General features: G+C 28.8%; 3 protein-coding genes across 6 annotated transcripts; all 3 read right to left on the minus strand.

The window, feature by feature from the left end:
• Positions 1-107: 107 nt before the first annotated feature.
• On the minus strand, positions 108-3,522 carry LOC145202457 (proteasome assembly chaperone 1-like). The gene is made up of 5 exons (XM_090081249.1): positions 3,370-3,522; positions 2,551-2,770; positions 579-771; positions 318-454; positions 108-216 (listed from the first exon to the last, which is right to left on the minus strand). The coding sequence occupies exons 1-5, from the start codon at positions 3,501-3,503 to the stop codon at positions 139-141; spliced, it is 762 nt and encodes a 253-aa protein (XP_089937375.1). The 5' UTR covers positions 3,504-3,522; the 3' UTR covers positions 108-138.
• A 1,407-nt stretch (positions 3,523-4,929) lies between these two features.
• On the minus strand, positions 4,930-16,239 carry LOC145202427 (putative inactive peptidyl-prolyl cis-trans isomerase-like 6). Of its 4 annotated transcripts, none has more exons than XM_090082872.1 (9): positions 13,586-13,754; positions 13,393-13,488; positions 13,129-13,250; positions 12,964-13,027; positions 7,637-7,699; positions 7,401-7,557; positions 7,253-7,309; positions 7,035-7,170; positions 4,930-5,548 (listed from the first exon to the last, which is right to left on the minus strand). In XM_090082872.1, the coding sequence occupies exons 1-9, from the start codon at positions 13,685-13,687 to the stop codon at positions 5,428-5,430; spliced, it is 918 nt and encodes a 305-aa protein (XP_089938998.1). In that variant the 5' UTR covers positions 13,688-13,754; the 3' UTR covers positions 4,930-5,427. The 4 variants fall into 4 exon arrangements, with proteins under 4 accessions (XP_089938998.1, XP_089938999.1, XP_089939000.1 ...); XM_090082873.1 differs by having other exon boundaries at positions 13,393-13,502; positions 13,586-13,694; XM_090082874.1 differs by lacking the exons at positions 13,393-13,488; positions 13,586-13,754 and adding an exon at positions 16,129-16,239.
• On the minus strand, positions 14,241-16,252 carry LOC145180330 (protein DENND6A-like). Its single transcript, XM_090082871.1, has 2 exons — positions 16,129-16,252; positions 14,241-16,004 (listed from the first exon to the last, which is right to left on the minus strand). Exon 2 carries the CDS (start codon positions 15,992-15,994, stop codon positions 14,357-14,359), a length of 1,638 nt encoding a protein of 545 aa, XP_089938997.1. The 5' UTR covers positions 15,995-16,004; positions 16,129-16,252; the 3' UTR covers positions 14,241-14,356.
• Between the last annotated feature and the right edge of the window lie 4,206 nt (positions 16,253-20,458).

The raw sequence follows: 20,458 nt of genomic DNA on the forward strand, positions 1-20,458 counted from the left end.
TATAATTATCAGTCATAAAAAATGTTATGATAGTTAGATATTAAATATTTCAAAACATTTAGCTTATACTTCTTCTTAAAATAATATAAATACAGGATAAAAAAATATCAAAACAAAGCTTCTTTTTTTTAAATGTGCTCAAATATACAAATTTTTATCGGCAACTCCAACTCCATCAAATATTTGTAACTTCTTTATCATGTCAGATGTTGAAAACTAAAAGAAAATTTCATTTCAGAAAAAATGACAAGTAGAACTAAACAAAAGATAAAATTTATGTTAAAAGTACAAATGAAAAAATACTAAGAAAGCATTACTTTTGGTATTAACTTCATCCTGCTATCCTGCAGTACAGGTTCAAATGCTTTCAAAGAAAACACATCCACAAAATGGGATTCTCCAAATGTTACATACAACAGTGCATCCATACCGTGAAATTCACAATAAGATAAAACTATATTAAAAATGTTAGAAAAAAAATAAAGAAAAGCATCTGAAATACCTGAAATTACAGACAAATAACAAAACTTAAAACCAATAGCCAATAATAAAATATCATGGTGATGAAAATATCTTACTAGCAGCTGGAAGACCTTGAATAAGATTGCCTTTTTCCAGTAATTGAGCATTTGGTGTTAGTATGCTATTAGAAGTTTTCAAATATCTTAAAATGTCCTCAGATATATTTTTAAAACTGCTATCACTTTTAAGCGAATATTTTGGGGATGATGTTAAAATCACTACTTGATCAAACGATACACAACTCATAACCTAATATAACAAAAAATTAATTTTAAGATAAAAAAAAAAAATTTGTTTATTTTTAATAAATCTTTAACAAGAAAAAACAAGGTTGAAGTTAAACATTTTTAACATTTTTAGTTGTTATTACTCTATTAAAATAAAATTTTAATAGAGTAATAACAACTAAAAATGATAAAAATGTTTAAGTTTATAAACAACCATGCAGTGTTGATGAAGAAAAAAGATATTTAAGAAACAAGGTTGGGAAAGACCCAGGTCTGTTTGAAAAAAATAAAGTCTGTTGGTTTTGTTTGGGTTTCTTTGAATTACAGCATTTTTATTCCTAATTTTGATCACAAATTCTCAGTTGAGGGGCCAGAGTTTTAAAAGCATTGCTAACTTGTGTGGCCTGAATATCTTCCCCACATTATAAGAGATTAGGAGAAAACTTACTAGATGTTATCTACAGTGATCTCTCTATTGAGATTTGCAAAGAACTTGAAAGCATAACCATAATTGGTTACTGCCAAGTGGTGGTCAAGCATTCAGAATGATCCAAACATTCAGTTCATAACAGAAAAAATAATTTTTTACACAATATTGTAGATTCTGGAGCAGAGAAGAAAACTTTAGACTATTGCTTCATGAAACCTTGATAAAATAACTGTAGAGATAAAAACAAAATATGGAAAAGATATGTTTGCTATCTGCAGAAGCTAAGATGGTGCAAATGAGGGAATTGGCTCCAAATAAGTATCCAGCAGTTTTGACATATGGATGTAGTGCTCATTATATGAGTCTATCGGAAAAAGATATTGGCACAACTGCTGTCTTGAAGCAGATTGTACAAATTGAAAACTATTTAAGAAATGTTCATCTTGCTCATAGACTATTAAAGAAGAAAGAGGGGTGCATACCACAGTTCTTAATGAGACACATTGGACCTCACAGGTTTTATGTTTAGAGACCTACAAGTACATATACAATATTTATTTTGAAATCTGGGGAAAAACATGAAAAAATACCCGCAAACATTCATTGACAATATTTGAGAATAGAGATGAAATTTTCTTGAACTAATAGAGACATTCAGAGCCAACATATGAAAACTGCAAGAAGACTTGTCACCTTCTGTGATTCTTTTCACTTTGATACTCACCAATAAAGAAATTATCTAGCCCGTTGCTGTGATACAATCAAAAGAGGTTAGGAGCAGCTATGCAACTTTTTCACTTCTTGGCTAACAGTGAGTATTTATCCAAACTTTTTTGAATTTTTAACACCCATGCACCCCTGTCCAGCCATTTCAGTCTCCATTGAGAGGTGGTTCACAACATAAGGTTTCATCTGGACAAAGATCAGGAACAGATTGAGTTCAGAAGACAATGGGCTGGTAAAGATCTATAAGGCTTGTCATATTCCTGATGAATAGGTAAGCAATTTGAAAAATAAAAGTACAAATAATCGAATAAACAAACAAATAAATAGATAAAATACAACTAAATCATAGTAATAACAACAAAATCATTAATCTAATAAAATGGTAAATTTTTTGATTCAATAGTGAAAAGGTAGCTGATTTAATTTTGATTGCTACTTTTTCTTAAGGATTTTAGAATATCAAGGAGCCAGCAGTAAACTGGGTTTAAGAGTCATACTTAAAGTCAAACATTTTGTTACAATAGGAGGTGCTTTGTGAAGAAAATGAACCAATCTTTTACCATGTGGGGTGATTTAAGAAGAAAAATAATAGGTTATAGGGGTGATATTTAACTAAACTATTAGACCAGAACAAATTTTACTTGCCTTTTGTATCCATTGAAAAGAATCTTTTGGTGCAACTTTAATCTTGCATTGACATAAAACAAAGTTATCAATTTGGTATATATTACAAGTGTCTCTAACTTTAGCTGTTGCATTCAATATTTGTACTTCAGCTTTGGGTTTCTTTGGAAGACTTACATACATATCAATAAAGGTTGTAGCTGCAGTACCAAATGCTATTATAAACAAACTGCAAGACAACCTAAAAATAAAACTAATTGTAAAGTAGTTATTTCTTTAATAGTAGTTTTTACAACCTTCATCAGTTCTTATTTCCATCCTTTTCACTTATCACTTACATCTGTACACCCAGGATTTATATACTTTGTTAATTATATACTTGGTTAATTCTAAATCATATAGACCAGATTTTAATGTGACAAAATTATATTTGATAAAACAAAAAAAAAACTATTATGGCTAAACTAGTTAAACAGAATTTTTGACAGCTGTCATTGACAGCTATTAATCAAAAAATCTTTTCTTACAGTTTCTCTAACTAGTTTATATTAAGGTATGGAATCCTAAAATTTCTGAATTTGGTTTCCATACTTCAATCTAAACTAATTATCTACTTGTAAAAACTGCACCCAGTTTAACTACAATAAATAAAAGAATTTCAAAAAGTTTTACTTTGAAGTTTAGTAGGTAATAATAAAATAAATATAACTTTTGTTATTTTTGTTTATGACTTTATCACAGCTAAAAAAAAAAAAAGTAAATTTAGTGATACTTCAAAAAAAAACAGAAAATGCTCTTTAATTTATTTCAATATGTTGTTATTTTAATTAAAATATAAACCTTGTTGTTTCTGGAATAACAGTTATGCTAACTGTTTTTATCTCATCTTCATATTGCTCATTCTCTTCTTCTTCTAAATCTACAGCTTCATTAAATAATTGTCCAACATCCCAAACACCAAAAGGAAGTGTCATTATTCTTGCTATTTAAAAAAAATTATTTAAAATTTTTAACAACATAAATAAGTAATCATAATTTGTAAATAAAATGAAATAAGTTAAAATAAGAAAAATACTATGAAAAAAAAACAAACATCTTTTGAAGCTATTGTTGACATTTTAAGTAAAAAGACTCCATTGTTGTCATTGTCAGGAGCTCTACTTTATTCATAAGATCCAAGTCCCTGATGAGATTAACTTAGTTTGATTGACAAAATGGGCTTCTATTACTCAAGCAGTTCAAGTGCTTTGTATTTTTAGATTCATTAAATTGATTTTCTAATTAAATGGATTGATTTTTTTAATCTAACTTGCAAACTTAAGGGGTTATAGAAATATGGTAGAGTTCACTACAGGACGTAGATAAACATATTTAATCTTTCCTTTTTGAAGAAAACCTTTTAATAAATATAAGTAACAATCTGTCACATGATTGTTTGTTTTATGCCAAATTATTGGTATCCCATAAAAAATCAATTGTCATTCAACTTTTTTCTCAGGTTGATGGTACAAGAAATTCAGCATTCATGAGGTTACCAAATTTCATCTTAGTTACCAATTTTGCATTCAAAGTAAAGTTCATATGCCTTTTTATTATTTGGTATAAATTTTCTTTTCTGATTAACATATGTCAATTTACCACTGAAGTAATATATGCTATCATTAAACTTAGTACAACTCTTTCTAGACATCATAATAATTTTGATTAAAAATATATAAAATCTAAAATATTTTTAAAATATTAACACTTTATTCACATATTCAATATAGATTAAATTTTGGTGAATATTCAGATAGACTTGTTCAACAAACCCTTCTGCACATGATAATAGGAAATTTGAAGAAAATAAAATAGGGTATCATGGTATCATAAAAGTTTATGTGAAAATTCTAAACCCATTTTTGGAATCAGCATAAAGAAATACGTAAGAATAAGTATTAACCATCTTGCAATTGGCAAGGACACCTAGTAACCAGAAGGACGCCTCTTCTTAACCAAGGACACCTCCTCTTAACCTTTGAAGAAAACCGAATCATCAGATTCTTGATTTAAAGTAAAGAATGCTGAGACTTCGGAATTTTTTGTAGTTCAAAAACAATAAATATAAGCATATGCTAAAACAATGCTAAAAGCATAGCAATTTGGCCAGTATTGACAAATAATATATTGCCATGATTGCAGCTGAAATATTGATAAATAATATATTGTCATGATTGCAGCTGAAATATTGACAAATAATATATTGCCATGGTTGCAGCTGAAATATTGACAAATAATATATTGCCATATATTTGCAGCTAAAATGCCTAAAATTAAGTTTAATACAGAGTAAAATACCTAAAACAAAGTTGTTGTTTTTTTTTTTTAAAAAAAAAAAAAAAAAAAAAAAAAAAACTTCACTACTAATATACTAACCATCTTTATTCAAGTTTACAGAATCTCTCATAATAGAATATAGACAATTTTACAGAACCACTTATAATAAAATATCAACAATCTTTTAGAACCACTTATAGAATATAATGACTCATAACAGAATGCAATAACTCATTATAAAATACAATCACTCATAGTAAAATATAAACAATTATAAACAAAATTATAAAGTAAAATCAAACAGAAAAATTAGGGAAAAATTATATTTTATCATTAAGCACATTTATAAACATTATTACACTTAAAATATTTAATTTTATTTAATATGGAAAATTTAAAAAACATAAATATATTACTTTTGTATTTATTTAAATATATATCTGTAAATAAAAATAAACTTTTTAAACATTTTAAAATTATAGAAAAAAAATAAACCTAAAATACCTTAAAATATACAATGAAACTAACATTAAAATAAACATTTTTAAAAAAAAGTTTTATGTTTTATTTTTAAATCTGTAGCTATAATGATTTAAAATCATACAGCCCACAATTTTGTATTATACATTGTTTGATAGGACGTTCATTGTATGTTTCAATATCTTCAATTAAACTGAGCAAATGCAGACCTTCAATAACTTGTCTAGAAAAAAAAAAAGGCAAATTATCATCTGATATCTATTAGAATGCATGTGAAACTTTTTTTTTAGCACAAAAAAAAAGATTATCAAATAAGTTTTGGAATTGATAAGGATTGTTAAATTACAAGTGCTAAAATTAGTGTTCAATTTTCAAAAATTAAAAAAAATTTTTTTTTTTAGAAAAAAAACAATCCAGATAAAACAAATTTAAAGATGTTAATAATGAATTGAAATGATTTGAAATGACTTAAAAGAGAAATATACATTAAGATACCAATCAAATTAATGGAAAAAATAAAAACACAACCTAATCACACTATCATCACTCCCACCCCACCCTACCCACTCTCCTCTCTTTTTCTTCAAATTTTTCAATAGTTTATAATACTGTAAACTGAAGTATACAGTAGAAAAAAATGAAAACTTATTTTGAGATTGCAAATGTATTGTGTTTTGAAAACCAAAATATTTTATAAGTTCTTTTTAATTATTTGTCTTAAGCTGTCTCAATTGACAGTTTATTAGGAGAGTAAGATACTACTCATCTGACTGGTAATGAAAATGTTCATAGGCATGCTGTGATAGTAATCAGTAAATGGTGTGAGAAAGTTATTCTGGTGAAGTAAATACAACTGTTTTTTCAGTGCATTAATAATTAGCACCTTGAAAACACAATTTAATTTACATGTTTTGACAACATGTTTGGCAGTAAGCTACAGAAGCTATTTATAGGTTTAGCATGTAGACATTGCATGCATAAACTTTTTGTAGCATATGTCCTGATGAGACTGTTAAATTCACTACTTAAAAGCATGGAATTATAACAACAAATCCAGTTTTCAATTGCAGTCAAAAGAAAAAGCATATCTATTTCTTTCAGCATTAGAAGAGTTCCAGCAGAGAAATAACTGTAAGGATTATTGCAGTTGGCTATAGTTTTTCTGTGATAAATTGACTGAGTAATGTTCTCATTATGGCTCCAGGGACATATCACAGATGTCAAATATAAAATACAGCTTAAAAATCTACTTGATCATTGTTTTGTCTGAGAATTGCCTGACTGGACTTCAACAGTTCATTCTAATAGTGTATTGATGCTCTACCTCAAACAATTGTACACCATCATGTCCTCAAAATCTGCTCTATGAAATAATCTTATTCAAAGGTATTGCATATAGTTAGCCTTTTTAATTCTGAAATCTCTGTGAGTGAAAAGACTGAGATGGTAGCGGCTTTGTCAAAAGATGGGAAAGACAGCCTGCACCTTGACTAACCAATCACCTAATGAAAACATTGTCTCAGTTGACACTATCAAACCAATTAACAAACTCTTAAATTTATAAAACTATTTTGAGACAAATGTATTATCATTAAAATATTAATTGCATTAAATGATCTTGAGATTTGATGAAAGCATCATTGGTTTTAAAAAAATAATAACAACAAATTAACAAAAACAGAGAAAATATTAAAATTAGAACTATTTACCCAAATGCAACATACTGACAATCCATCCATTTGGAAGGTGCCAGAGTAATATAAAATTGTGAAGCATTTGTATGACGCCCTTTGTTTGCCATCCCTAAAAGCCCTCTTTTGGTATGAAGAACTGAGAAATTTTCATCTAAGATGGTAAGGATTTCAAAAAAATGTCATACAACATGAAAAAAACATGGCTCAACTCTCATCAAGTAAAAAAACTTAACCTTCAAATACTTCACCATAGATTGACCAACCATTGTTTCCTTTACCTTCAACAAAGTCTAAAATAAAAAAAATTTGAAAAACAAAATGTTTTAACTGGTGCATTATTATAATAACCCTTCACATTTCTCATATAAGAAAACCTTTCACCTCCCCCTTGTATCCAACCCTTTTTTACTACCCGATGAATCAAGCTTCCCCTATATGATAATTTCAATGGAGGATTATGTTTCTCTTTTTCTTCTAAAACACCCAAACAAAGCTGTTTAAAATTTTGACATGTCTTTGGCAGTAAATCACTGAACAGCTAAAAATAATGATTTGATTGATTTTAAAATGATTTATCATTTGCAAAAAAATTTAAAGTAAATGAATAAACCTTTTACCTCAAAAATAATTCTTCCAGACTTTTTTTCATCAATAGAAATTTCAAAGTAAACAAAATCTCTCTAAAAAAAATAGTGAAAAAAAAAAAACATAAACAAAAAGCAACAGGAGAGATAAACCAATCAAACTCAAACTGTTGCTAAGTGTCCAACTTGCCAATAAATTGTCTGTTTTTTTGACACAAAAACCTTGCAGATTTTCAAACTTTTAGCAACTTCTGCTATTATGGAATACTCAAAAATTATTTAAAGTTCAGATAGAATGATATATTAATAATATCAGTACACCTGCATCAGAAGAAATTTTAGGGTGCTTAACAATTTAACTAAACTATTCTGAGTTCTAGATCTCTCTTAAAACAAGTTTTTTAAAAAAATGTAATTTTATCATTCATAACATGCTCATGAATTGTTCTTTTACTTAAAAAGTTCAAAAATATAAAACTGAAATATAAAATTCAAAGAAGTTCAAAAATAGCTCATCAATATAAAGAATAAAGTAGCAAATGTTTTTAGAGCTGTCATTAAGTTTTCTTACAGCCATCACAGGTAGAGATTTTTTTGACATAAACCCCACAGATATCAACACATTTTATGCCAACATCTGAGGCATTTTTCCTAACTATCCTTTAAATAAGGATCACATAGGTAAATTCACATAAATAAGGATCACATAGGCCATCTAGATAATGACAAAGTTCTTAATCATAGAATATATTGAGACTTTTAAAGTGAATGTAGTTTGTCATGCAATTAAGTGGGAGTGATAAAATAATCACATTTGTGTAGCAAACCTTTTTAACAACATTAAGTATTGTATGACTTGTATGACTAAGATTGTCCATCAAAATAAAGATATCTTGCCTATGACTGTACAACTGTTGGAAATAATCAAACCATTTTTAGTTAGTCAAAAAGGCAGGAAGCTAGGAATTAAATTAAAATAGATCCTAAACTACATTAGATATGATCTAAATTAAACTTCTTACTTTATTTTTTATTTTTATCTCTAAAGTTTAAATAAAAGGATGGGATTTATGTCATTTAAGACAAACTGTAGGGAATTTAAAACTTTGTTTGGAATTACGAATGTTTGAAATAAGCAGCATTTAAAATAACAGACTGTTATCATATTTAAGATCTTTAAAACTAAATTTTTTTTTTTTTTTTTTTTGAGTTTTTGAGTTTTTGTATATGGCTTCTGTATATATATATATATATATATATATACAGTACTGTGAATAAGTTTTAGCCCACCATAAGTTTATAATTATTTTTGATTATATTATTAACAAAAATATCTAGAAATAATTTCATAAAATATGATACAAAAAGAAATAACAATTAATACTTCGTATGTCTGCCTTTTGGGTTGATCACAGAAGCGAATCTCCTGGGAGTTGATTCATATAAATTTGTAATGAAATTTTGTGGAATATTGTCCCACTCTCTTTTTAATATTCGAAAACATTCTTCTATATTTTTGGGGTTATATTCAGCCTTTTTTTATCCAAATAATCCCAAACATGTTCAATAATGTTCAAATCTGGACTTTGAGGAGGCCAGTTCATTACTTCGAGAACTCCCTCCTCACACATGTTTTGTAAATATTTTTTGGCTACTCGGGATAAATGTTTGGGATCATTGTCTTGCTGTAGAATGAAATTATTACCAATTAGTCTCATTCCAGATGGTACTGCATGATGTCTTAAAATTTCTTTATACTGTTCTCCTGTCACCTTACCATCAATTCTGATTAAATCAGCTACTCCAGATGATGAAATACAACCCCAAACTAAAACAGAACCTCCCCATGCTTGATTGTTGGATGTAGACAATCAGGGCAATTAGCCTCTCCTACCCTTCTTCTTACATACTGTCATCTTTTGCTACTGAACAATTCAAATTTTGATTCATTTGTGTATAGTATACAGATTAACATTGCGTCCAATTATTATGCTGTTTTGCATATTTAAGTCATTTTTGTTTATTGCCACAACGTAGTAAAGGCTTTCGAACTGCAACACACCCTCTTAACCCAGCTTTTAGCAAATGTCGTCGAATGCAAGATGAGGAAGCATTTGTCCCAGTCGCAGCCTGAATGTCTTGGGCTAGTTCACTGGAGGTTTTTTTCTAATTTCGCAGAGACACATTTTTTAAATACTTTATGTCATGTTTTGTAAGCTTTGGAGGTCTTCCACTTCGAATTTTATCCTCAAGAGATATCCGTGTTTTAAAATTTTTTTATAATTTCTGTAATGGCTGTCCTTGAATATTTTGTTTTTTTGACAATTTGTTGTTGAGAATAACCTTCTTCATTTTTTGTTGAGAATAACCTTCTTCAATTTTACCCATTTTATTACTTAAATAACAATAAAAATAATAATACAAAAAAAAAAAAACAAAAAAAAAATGTAAATTAGAAGTTTCACTCTTAGAAAAACAAAAAACAATATTAAACACACAGTATCTATGAAATATCTTTGTAAACTGTACTATCATCTAATATGAAGCCTTAACAGCAATAAATAAACAAAAATGCAAGAACAAACTAAAAACAAACAAGCTGATACGAATTGAGTTCAGATCAGCATACAATAAAAATAAACATGTTAGATATCTAAATACAAAAATCTATGTAAAATTTTGATAAATATTGGTTTTGTTTGTTAAAATAGTGTTTAGTATTGTTTAAAGTTAGACATTATTTTATATAAAAAAATAATCGGAAGCTATTATTCAAGCTACTATTCAATCTGTTAAAAAAACATGAGTTTTAATAAATGGGCTAAAACTTATTCACAGTACTGTATATATATATATATATATATACACACAGTAGCGTGCAAAAAATTATGTATGTAGTTGTATGTATGCATGCATGCATGCATGCATGTATGTATGTTTGTATGCATGCATGCATGCATGTATGTATGTATGTATGTATGTTACATGTATGTATGTATGTATGTATGTATGTATGTATGTATGTATGTATGTATGTATGTATGTATGTATGTATGTATGTATGTATGTATATAATGAACTTACCCATTGGTAAATGATTGTGCAGAGAAGAGGATATATATATATATATAGTTCATTATATACATACATACATACATACATACATACATACATACATACATACATACATACATACATACATATTTTTTTGCATGCTACTGTGTGTATGTGTGTGTGTGTGTGTGTGTGTGTATGTGTATATATATATATATATATATATATATATATATATATATATATATATATATATATATATATATATATATATATATATATATATATATATATATATATATATATAGTAACGTGCAAAAGTAACCAGACAAGCGTATAACTTGAGATAACTTTTGAATGAAAAGTCCAATTTCTTTCAACTTTTCACTGGAATGTCCAAAAATTGATTACAAATCTAAAAACAAATGAATTTTTACTAAATCTAAGCAATCTAATCTTAAAAGTTCAATTTATTGAAATATGTGTGTACAAAAATATCTGGACAGAACTAAAATAGAAAACACTTTTGTTGGCTTTTATTTAATGTTTAAAAATGGTAAATAAAACATAAAGTATCTTTAATTAAAAAGATAGTTTTGAATAAATTTTAAAAATGACAAAGCAAAAATATACAAGTTTAGCTGTCAAAGAAGCGGTATTGCGTGCAATTGAATAAGGCAGAATTACAAGAGATATAGCAGATCAGTTTGATATAGGAAAATCAAGAGTAGCAGATATATAAAAGATACAAGGAAAGAAATAACAAAAGAATCTCTCTAAAGTTAGGAAGGCCTTGGAATTACATCTGAAAGACAAGATAAAATTTTAATTTGTGCTATAAAAAATGATCCACACAAAAATGCTGTCTTGTTAAATGTTGAAATGGAAGAATTTTATTCAACCAAGCGTTGTTTGATGTCTGCAAATCTATTTGGAGGACATCCTGCAAAGAAACTTTTTATTTCTATAAAGCATCAAAAAGTATACTTGAGACTTGCAAACGAACATTTGAACTGGTCAAAAGTACTTTTTAGTGATGAATCTAAGCCTATGCCATTTGGATCTGATGGTATTAGATATGTTTGTCGACAAAAAGGCCATAGAAACAATTCTAAATACCAGCTACCAATAGTAAAGCAGAGAGGTGGAAATGTTATGGTCTAGAGTTACTTCAATAGAGATTGTGTTGGTCGTATCCATTTGATTGATGGCATAATGGACAAAAATATGTACAAAGATATTGTTAAGAATGTTATGCTACCACATCCTAAAGACAAAGTGCCTTGAGGATGGATATTTCAATAGGACAATGACCCAGACCACACTTCAACCTTTGTAAAAGACTTTTTCAAGACCAAAAAAATTGGATTAATCGAATGGCCTTTGCAAAGTCCTAACCTTAATCCTATTGAACATCTATGGGGACACCTTGATTGACAAATTTCAGGTCAAAAACCAACAAGTAAACATGATTTATTTAAAACTCTGAAACAAGAATGGGAAAAAATCAACAATAATGTGATTATGAAGCTAGTGGACTAAATGCCTTGTAGCTGTCAAGCAGTAATCAATGCCAAGGGTTTCCTAACAAAGTATTAAAAAAATTTACTTTAAATTACAACCCTTTATGTTTTTAAAATGTTTAAAAAATCTACTTCAAGTATTTTTTTCTGCCTGGATACTTTTTTACGCACATATTTCAATAAAATGAACTTTTAAGATTAGATTGCTTAGATTTAGTAAAAATTCATTTAATTGTAGAACTGTTATCAATTTTTTGACATTCTAGTGAAAAGTTGAAAGAAATTAGACTTTTCATTCAAAAGTTATCTCAAGTTATGCGCTTGTCCGGTTACTTTTGTATGCAACTGTATGTATCAAATAATATTAAAAGCCAGATTTTTAATTTTTAGCTCATTTGAAAGTATGAACAGAGTACTAACTTAGAAAATATGAACTATGTAAACAATTTTTTCAAAATTTATTAACCTCTAAAAATGAAGGAAAAACAGATTTTGCACAAGGGGGTAAATTCCACTCAAAATTGCCCAATTTAATTAGCTGTTTCTAAAGAACCACAATATAACTAGCTGAAATTTCCAGGACTTGCTGTAAAACTCATAGATATACACCACCCTAACTATTTTTATCAAAATTTGAGGTGGTCTATATAAGACCACCTCAAATTATAGGTAAGATTATTTTTACATTTTTGTTATATTTTTTAATTCTTTAGTAAACCAATCAGTAGTTTTATAGCATATTGAGACCAAAATTGCTAAAATTAGATTACAAAAAATACTTGCATTTCTGTTGCTCAACTTTATTTTATATTCTTCTTTAGCTATTGCACAGTACAAAGAAAGAGGCCTATAAAAATATGTAAATACAAAATTTTAAATGTTTAATAATGGTGATGAAAAATCAAAATAGTTCTAAATAAAAAGCAACAATTTTTGACAGAAATTTACCGGAAATCCAAAAAAGCGTGCTCTTTATCAGCCCATTCAACAAATTTTTCTGTATTACCAATTATTTGATTGTTAACAAAAATAAGAGTGTTGTCTGAATAAAACATCTGGTCTGGTTGATTCTAATAAAAGACAAAACTAACTCAAATGTGGATTTTAACAAAGTAAAAAAACCAGAACTCAGCAATATTAAAATTGTAAATAAGAACTTTGGCTATTACATATACATATATTATGTCAAATAAAGAGCATTTCATTTTGGACCTGCTTTATATCCTGTAGAAACTCTAACCATTCATTTTCAATCATTCCGTGACATAGAGGTTCAAAGAAAACTTCACCATCTCTTTGAAATAATCCCTAATTTAAAATAACTATCATGAACTTTATCTACACTTCTTTTATCACATTTTTTAAACCATGTTATCAAAAAGATCTTTCAGATTTTTAAACTTACTTCAGCCAGAAATTTTGCCTGAAAAAACTCAGCATCTTTTAAAAGGCCAAAAATTTTCACAGTAAGTTTAATGGTTTCCATTTGGTCTCCATTTCTACTCATTTCTTAACAATAAATTTTAAAAATATATAATAGCTTATTGTATATATGTATATACCATACTTTCTTAGATTTCTTTTTTTAAAAAAAGAAGAAATCAGCCAATTTAATGTACAAAATGTTCTTTTTTTATTTGTTAGAGACTATGTTAAATGCATTATTTGCATAACAGCTGTTTCTGTTAATCATATTATATTTTACTATTGTTTTGAAAAATAAAATGCATTTAAAAAAGTGTCTCTATATATTATATAAAATATAATGACTATATAATATACATACATAGATTGATACATACATAAATACATAGGTACATATATAGATACATAGATACATACAAACTTGCTTAGATACATACATACTACATAGGTACATACATAGATACATAGATACATAGATACATAGATACATAGATACATACATACATACATACATACATACATACATACATACATACATACATACATACATACATACATACATACATACATACATACATACATACATTCATACACATAGTAGAATATATTAAGTATTTTCTAAACGAAAAAACTAATGCTAAGAAAATGTCATATTTATATATAGGATGTAAATTAATACTATCAATAAAATTGTATTCTCTTAACAAGAGAAACAAAATGTTTTCTAAAAGCACATTTTTTAAAAAATGATTCACAAAGATTTTTTCAGCACATCTTGGAGATCACTTGGAAGAGCTTTTAAAACCATTAGAAGTTGAGAGTGCAAATCATGCCGTATGGAAGGAGAAACATAAAAACCTCCTGTTTTACAATGTAATAATGTACTTTTTATAAACATGTATAAGTCTACTACTTCTACTTCATCTTTTCCTTTTGTCCAACTCTCTATATCCGCAGAACATAGAGCTTCTAAATGCAAGATTTCTAACTTATTGTTAACTTCTTGTCTTCTTTTGCAAAACCATGCTTCAAAATTAGGTGATTTAAAAAATTTTTGATACAAGGAAGTCCAATTACCTTTTAATTTTGAAGTCAGATGTGGTCCATAATTAGGTAAAGTAGCTAAAAATTCATCAATATTGAATTTTCTCAACTTTGGTGGACTTTTCCATGGCAATATACTTCTTTGTAATGGCATCAAACTACCTATGTATCTTTCTAATGGTATCAAAAAACTTTGTGTAAGCTCAGTAATATATTTACATAATAATCCATTAAGAGCTTCTGTAGGATATTTTCCTTTTTCTCCTTTCTCAATTTTTCGTAACAAAATTTTGTCTCTGGACAAACAAGCTTTATATTTTGTATATATTCCAGGCTTAAAATCAAGAGTTTTCTTTTCTTTTTTTGTGGATATTAAAGAAGGCATCTCTCCTATGCGAATAAGATTTGGCCAATTCTGAAAAGTTTTAACAAAATATGGGTTTGTAACACCTAATATGACATTTTGTGGGAGCTGGGCTTTTGTGGTATATTCTTTGAATTCAGAATCATGAATAGTAAAGTATGGCCGATAATCACACATATACTGCAATGGCTGAATCAAACTTACAAGTGACTGAACTCCTTCTGAACACAACATAGGTGTTGGAGCAATAACAACTATTGGTTCACCTAAAAGAACAAGCTCCCAAAGTAAATGGAGGAAAGGTAGCATAGAATCAAAGCATTGATATAAACGTGGTTGATAGTAATGAAATAGAGGTAAAGCATTCAAGGTTTGTGATTTAGACTGCTGTAAAGTTGTAACTTGGATAACATCACCCATAATAGGCAATTGTATAACTTGTGCTACACATGGAGAAGGCCACTTTGATATTTGATTACAAACAGTTTCAATTGCAACATCACCACTTTCAAAATAAGCTGGTGCAATCAATTTCGTAAGGGTTAGGAACAAGTCAACATATGGTAAACGAGTCAACAATACAACAGATTTTTGAAAGTAACCACGCTTTATTGACTCATTTTTAACTTGCCGAAATAATACATAGCCAGTTTGGTAATGTAAGTCTTGGTTAAATGCATTTACTCCATGCTTTGCAGTAGAGCGAATGCGAAAATGAAAAGATGTATCACCCATACAACCTGTATTGGAATCTGGAAAGGCGAGGTAGCAGATGTTTGTGCGTTCAACTTCTGTTAGACAATAATTCTTTGGAAACACTTTTTCAATAACTTGACCTAACTCAATGTCAAATGTGACAACACAAAAACATGAGACCCAGTTATGAAAATTGTCAGCAGTTTGAGTTTGAGAACATGATATATCATTTCTTTCATCAGTTGATTCAGAAAGTAGACTTATTGAACCACTTGCAAAAGCCATCTTCTTACATCTAAAAGTTTATAGTTTTTCCTATTGCATTTTACAGAAATTTTTTAATTTGACATAATAAACCTTATATATAACAATTTAAAACAACTTTATATATTTCTATATTCATTATAAGTTATAGCTACCTCTTTTCCACTCATTTTTTAACATTTAATTTTATATCCTAAAAATTTATATTACAGAATTTTACAATAAGTATATCTGATTATTGCTCAAGTATATACTTTCAAAGTTATAACTCAACTATTTGATCTTTTTAAAATTTATAATGACGGTAACCGACCGTACTGAAGATCGCAAATTTACAGACCATTATGTAAGGTGATTGTAGTGTAATTAATTCAATAGTCTATTAATAGTTCTAAGCTAACATAGAGGGCTTTATTCTTCATATAATAATGTATAACTAAAGTATACAAGCAGGTTAGTTTTAGTATACACATAATTAAACTCAACAAGAATAAAAATAATAATAAGAATCAGCACATTCTACCGTACTAAGTAAACAAAATATGTAAATAAGTTCAAATAGTTCAAATATAGTCATTTAAATATTTAGGAGGATTCCGGGATCTTCCTGAACAACGAGGGATTGATTCTTCAATAGAAATTCGTTTAGAATTTTTTGGGGAGGAAGTAAAAAAGTTCTGAGATCTTCTCGGATGGAGAGGCTCAGATGAAGGGATTGTATCAGATTCATTGGAGTTATCTTTGTAGTTTTGAGATCTTTTGGAATGGAGAGGCTTAGGTGACGGGATCGTATCAGATTCATTTGAATTATCTTTTTGGTTATTATTTCCATCATTATCACTGATTTCCTCAGCCATTGATGTGAGATGTCTTGTAGCAACAGTGGTCTCACGCCCATCAGGCATTCTTACATGAGAATATTTACTATTAGCCTCTAAAAGCTCAATCTTTTCAATAAGAGGTTCATATTTGCAGTGTCGAGCATGCCTTTTAAGCAGTACAGGAATCGAGTTAGTTAACCATGTGGGAACAGAGTGTCCATTAGAAGAACGTCAACTGAATCCGAATAATCGTTCGTGAGGTGTAGCATTAGTAGAAGTGCAAAGTAAGGAACGCATTGAATGAAGGACATTGGGTAAAACATGTTCCCAGTTCATGGTAGGTAAATTCTTTGATTTAAGAGCAAGTGAAATTCCTTTCCAAATTATGCCATTGTATCTTTCACACTGACCATTGCCTTTGAGGATTATAAGGAGTAGTTCTACTTAGGTTGACACCTCGAGAGTTAAGAAAATTGCGGAGCTCTGTAGACATGAAACAAGTGCCTCGATTTGTATGTATATAAGCTGGCATACCAAATAAAGTGAAAAGTTCAGTTAAACATTTAATTACAGTTGAAGTAGAGATATCATGACAAGGAAATACAAAGGAAAATCTTGAATACTCATCAACAACTGTTAAAAAATATTTATTGCTAGATGAAGACGGAATAGGTCCTTTAAAATCCATACTTAGTCGCTCAAAAGGTTGAGTAGCTTTTATTAAAGAGTGGTTAGAATTGCTTACATAGTATTTAGGTTTTATTTCAGCACAAATTTGACAAGAAGAAATGGTTTTTTTTACATCATCAATTGAAAAAGGCAGATTTTTAGATTTTTTAAAATGATACATTCTGGTGATTCCAGGGTGGCAAAGAGATTCATGTAGTTCTTAAAGAGAGGGTCGGTTTATAGTAATAGAGCAACAAGATCTAGAGAGGGCATCAGCAACAAAATTGTTAGGTCCAGGGCGATAAACTATATCATAGCTGTATGAAGAAAGTTCTATCCTCCATCTCAAAATCTTGTCATTCTTAATCTTTCCACTCTTGTTATTGTCAAACATGAAAGAGACAGAGCGCTAGTCGGTGACTAGAGTAAAATGCCGACCAACAAGGTAGTGTTTCCATTTTCAAAGTGATTCAACAATAAGCTTCCTTCTCAAAAGAAGAATGTTTTCTTTCAGTAGGTGAAAAGTAGTTGAAAAGAATGCAACTGGTCTTCCAGTCTGATTAAGGGAAGCAGCTATGGAAAAATTGGAGGCATCTGTTTCCACCTCAAATGGTATACTTTCATCAATAGCTTGTAGAGCTGATTGAGAGATTAATTCTTTCATTTCATTGAAACATTTAATAGCTTCAGCTGACAGTGGAAAGGTAGACGCTAGAGATAAAGGATGAATCTTGTCAGAAAAATGTTTGATATATTGAGAGTAGTATGAGAACATACCAAGGACTCGACGGAGAGAAGCGTTATCAGTGGGAGCAGGCATATCAATTAATGGCTTTAGGCGATCTGGATCAGGAGAAAAAGAGCCATTTTTTATAATAAAACCTAGGAAGGTTATACTCGAAGTAGACAATATAGACTTTTCTTCATTGAAGGTAAACATTGCTTTCTTAGAAGCTTCAAGAAACTTTTCTAAATTGGAACCATGTTTATTTTTAGATGTACCACATACAAGCAAGTTATCTAGATATACAAAGGTGTCTTCTAATTTGTTTTCTTGAATAAACTTATCCATGATTCTTTGAAATTGTGCAATAGCATTAGTAAGGTCAAAAGGAATTCTCTTAAATTGGAAAAGATGTCCATTGGACTCAAAGGTAGTATAATACTTGTCACTTTCTAGGAGAGTTAACTAATTCATTGATGTTAGGTAAAGGATAAGCATCAAGTAATGTAAAGCGATTTATTGTTTGTGAGTAATCAATGACCTTTATATAACATACTTTCTTGAAATGTCCTTTCTTACCACAATTGTTACATTCTGCGTCTCTGGCAGGACATGATTGTCGAGGGTGACGTTTACTTCCACAGAAATAACAAAGTCCACTAGGCTTAGTAGAAATGAAGCAAGCTCACTAATACATTCAGAATGTTTATTAATTGTAGCGACATTACTACACTCTGTATTTGAATACATTTCGTTATTTCTTTGGGCATTTTCCAATGATCGAGCTTGATTATAGGCCTCAGTAAGTTTAAGAGTAGAGTTTTCTAGTAGTCATTGGCGAATATGATGAGAGGTTAGACCACTTATAAATGAATCACGAATGTATTCTTCACAATGTTCTAAAGCAGAAACCTGTTTAAAGTTGCAATCTTTACTGAGTGTACGTAAGGCCTGCAAAAACTCATCAATAGATTCTCCAGATAATTGTTTACGTGAAGCTAACTGATGTCTGGAAAAAAATTCATTTTTAGGTTTTACAAATAAGCTTTCCAAGATTTCTATAGCGTCATCAAACGATTCAATGTCAGCAATACAGTCAAACACAGTAGGAGATAAATAGTTAATGATATCTAATTTATCTTTTGTTTGTATAGTTTTCATGAAGTTTTTAAAAGTTCTAAACCAGTGTAACTATTCTTTGGAAGCTGATACAGAATTGGGATTGCTGTCAAATCGTTCGGGTCTTAGATATTTATCCATTATTATATGAAGAATAAATTGTAGTGTAATTAATTCAATAGTCTATTAATAATTCTAAGCCAACATAGAGGGCTTTATTCTTCATATAATAATATATAACTAAAATATACAAACAGGTTAGTTTTAGTATACACATAATTAAACTCAACAAGAATAATAATAATAAGAATCAGAACAGTGATCCTCATACACGGTCGTTCAAACTCTTTTGATAAGCGACAGGTTATTGTGCGCAAGCGCAGTTGGATTATGAAAATTTTAGAACTTTCAAAATGGCTACGGACCTTCGTTACAGAATGAATTTTTACTTAGCGACCAATTTTTCATTACTTATCGTGTTTTTTAAAATCGTCTACGTAGATAACCAGTTTTTAGGCTGTTAGTAGTGTCTCGGTAACTTAATTTTATTAAGAAGTAAGTAAAATGAAAGGGGAATATTATCTTATGATTGAAGAGGATCTACCTAAAAAAACTTTTTCTTTGATTTGTTTACAAATTTGGAAGTCTTTTTACTTTTTTTTTGAGCGGTAAAACTTAAAAGTTTTTATACTTTTATTTATATCAATCTTTTAACTTTTTATTACTTATAAAAAGTCTTAGCACTCAATTTTTTTTCTTGTTCAAAATTTACATCTAACCATTGTCCTAAATTGATAACATTTTATTTATATCGTTTGTGAAAAAAAATTGTCCTTATGTAAAAAATTTACTAAATGTTTCTAATAATTTTAAATAAAATCTTTCACTTTATATGCAGTTTTTTATTGATTTATTGGCTTAACTTACTTCATGAATATAAACACTACATAATGCATGTGGTTAAGTTTGATGGCTATTCACAAGAACTATCCAAAAAGTTTTACTATTTTTAAATGAAAATCCATTACAAATATGAATCTTATTTACAGGGTCTGTTGATATTTGGTTGGGAATAAAAAGTATCCTATTGGAATAAACTAAAAAAATAACATTGAAATATGTATTCCTTGTCATGTTGTCAGATTTAGAGAA

The sequence above is a fragment of the Hydra viridissima genome, unplaced genomic scaffold, assembly GCF_058129835.1.
Source record: "Hydra viridissima isolate aposymbiotic clone 2 unplaced genomic scaffold, HvirCarnegie_v1 scaffold_3, whole genome shotgun sequence".
NCBI lineage: Eukaryota > Metazoa > Cnidaria > Hydrozoa > Anthoathecata > Hydridae > Hydra > Hydra viridissima.

Excerpts from the sequence above, each read along its gene's own strand:
- LOC145202457 (XM_090081249.1), bottom strand. The coding sequence starts at position 3,503 with ATGACACTTCCTTTTGGTGTTTGGGATGTTGGACAATTATTTAATGAA. Across the intron at positions 455-578 it reads TCAAGGTCTTCCAGCTGCTA|TTTTATCTTATTGTGAATTT; the intron begins GTAAGATATTTT and ends TTTTTAATATAG. Across the intron at positions 217-317 it reads GGATGAAGTTAATACCAAAA|TTTTCAACATCTGACATGAT; the intron begins GTAATGCTTTCT and ends ATTTTCTTTTAG.
- LOC145202427 (XM_090082872.1), bottom strand. The coding sequence starts at position 13,687 with ATGAGTAGAAATGGAGACCAAATGGAAACCATTAAACTTACTGTGAAA. Across the intron at positions 7,700-12,963 it reads TAAAGTTGAGCAACAGAAAT|AGAGATTTTGTTTACTTTGA; the intron begins GCAAGTATTTTT and ends TATTTTTTTTAG. Across the intron at positions 5,549-7,034 it reads TGTCAGTATGTTGCATTTGG|ACAAGTTATTGAAGGTCTGC; the intron begins GTAAATAGTTCT and ends TTTTTTTTCTAG.
- LOC145180330 (XM_090082871.1), bottom strand. The coding sequence starts at position 15,994 with ATGGCTTTTGCAAGTGGTTCAATAAGTCTACTTTCTGAATCAACTGAT.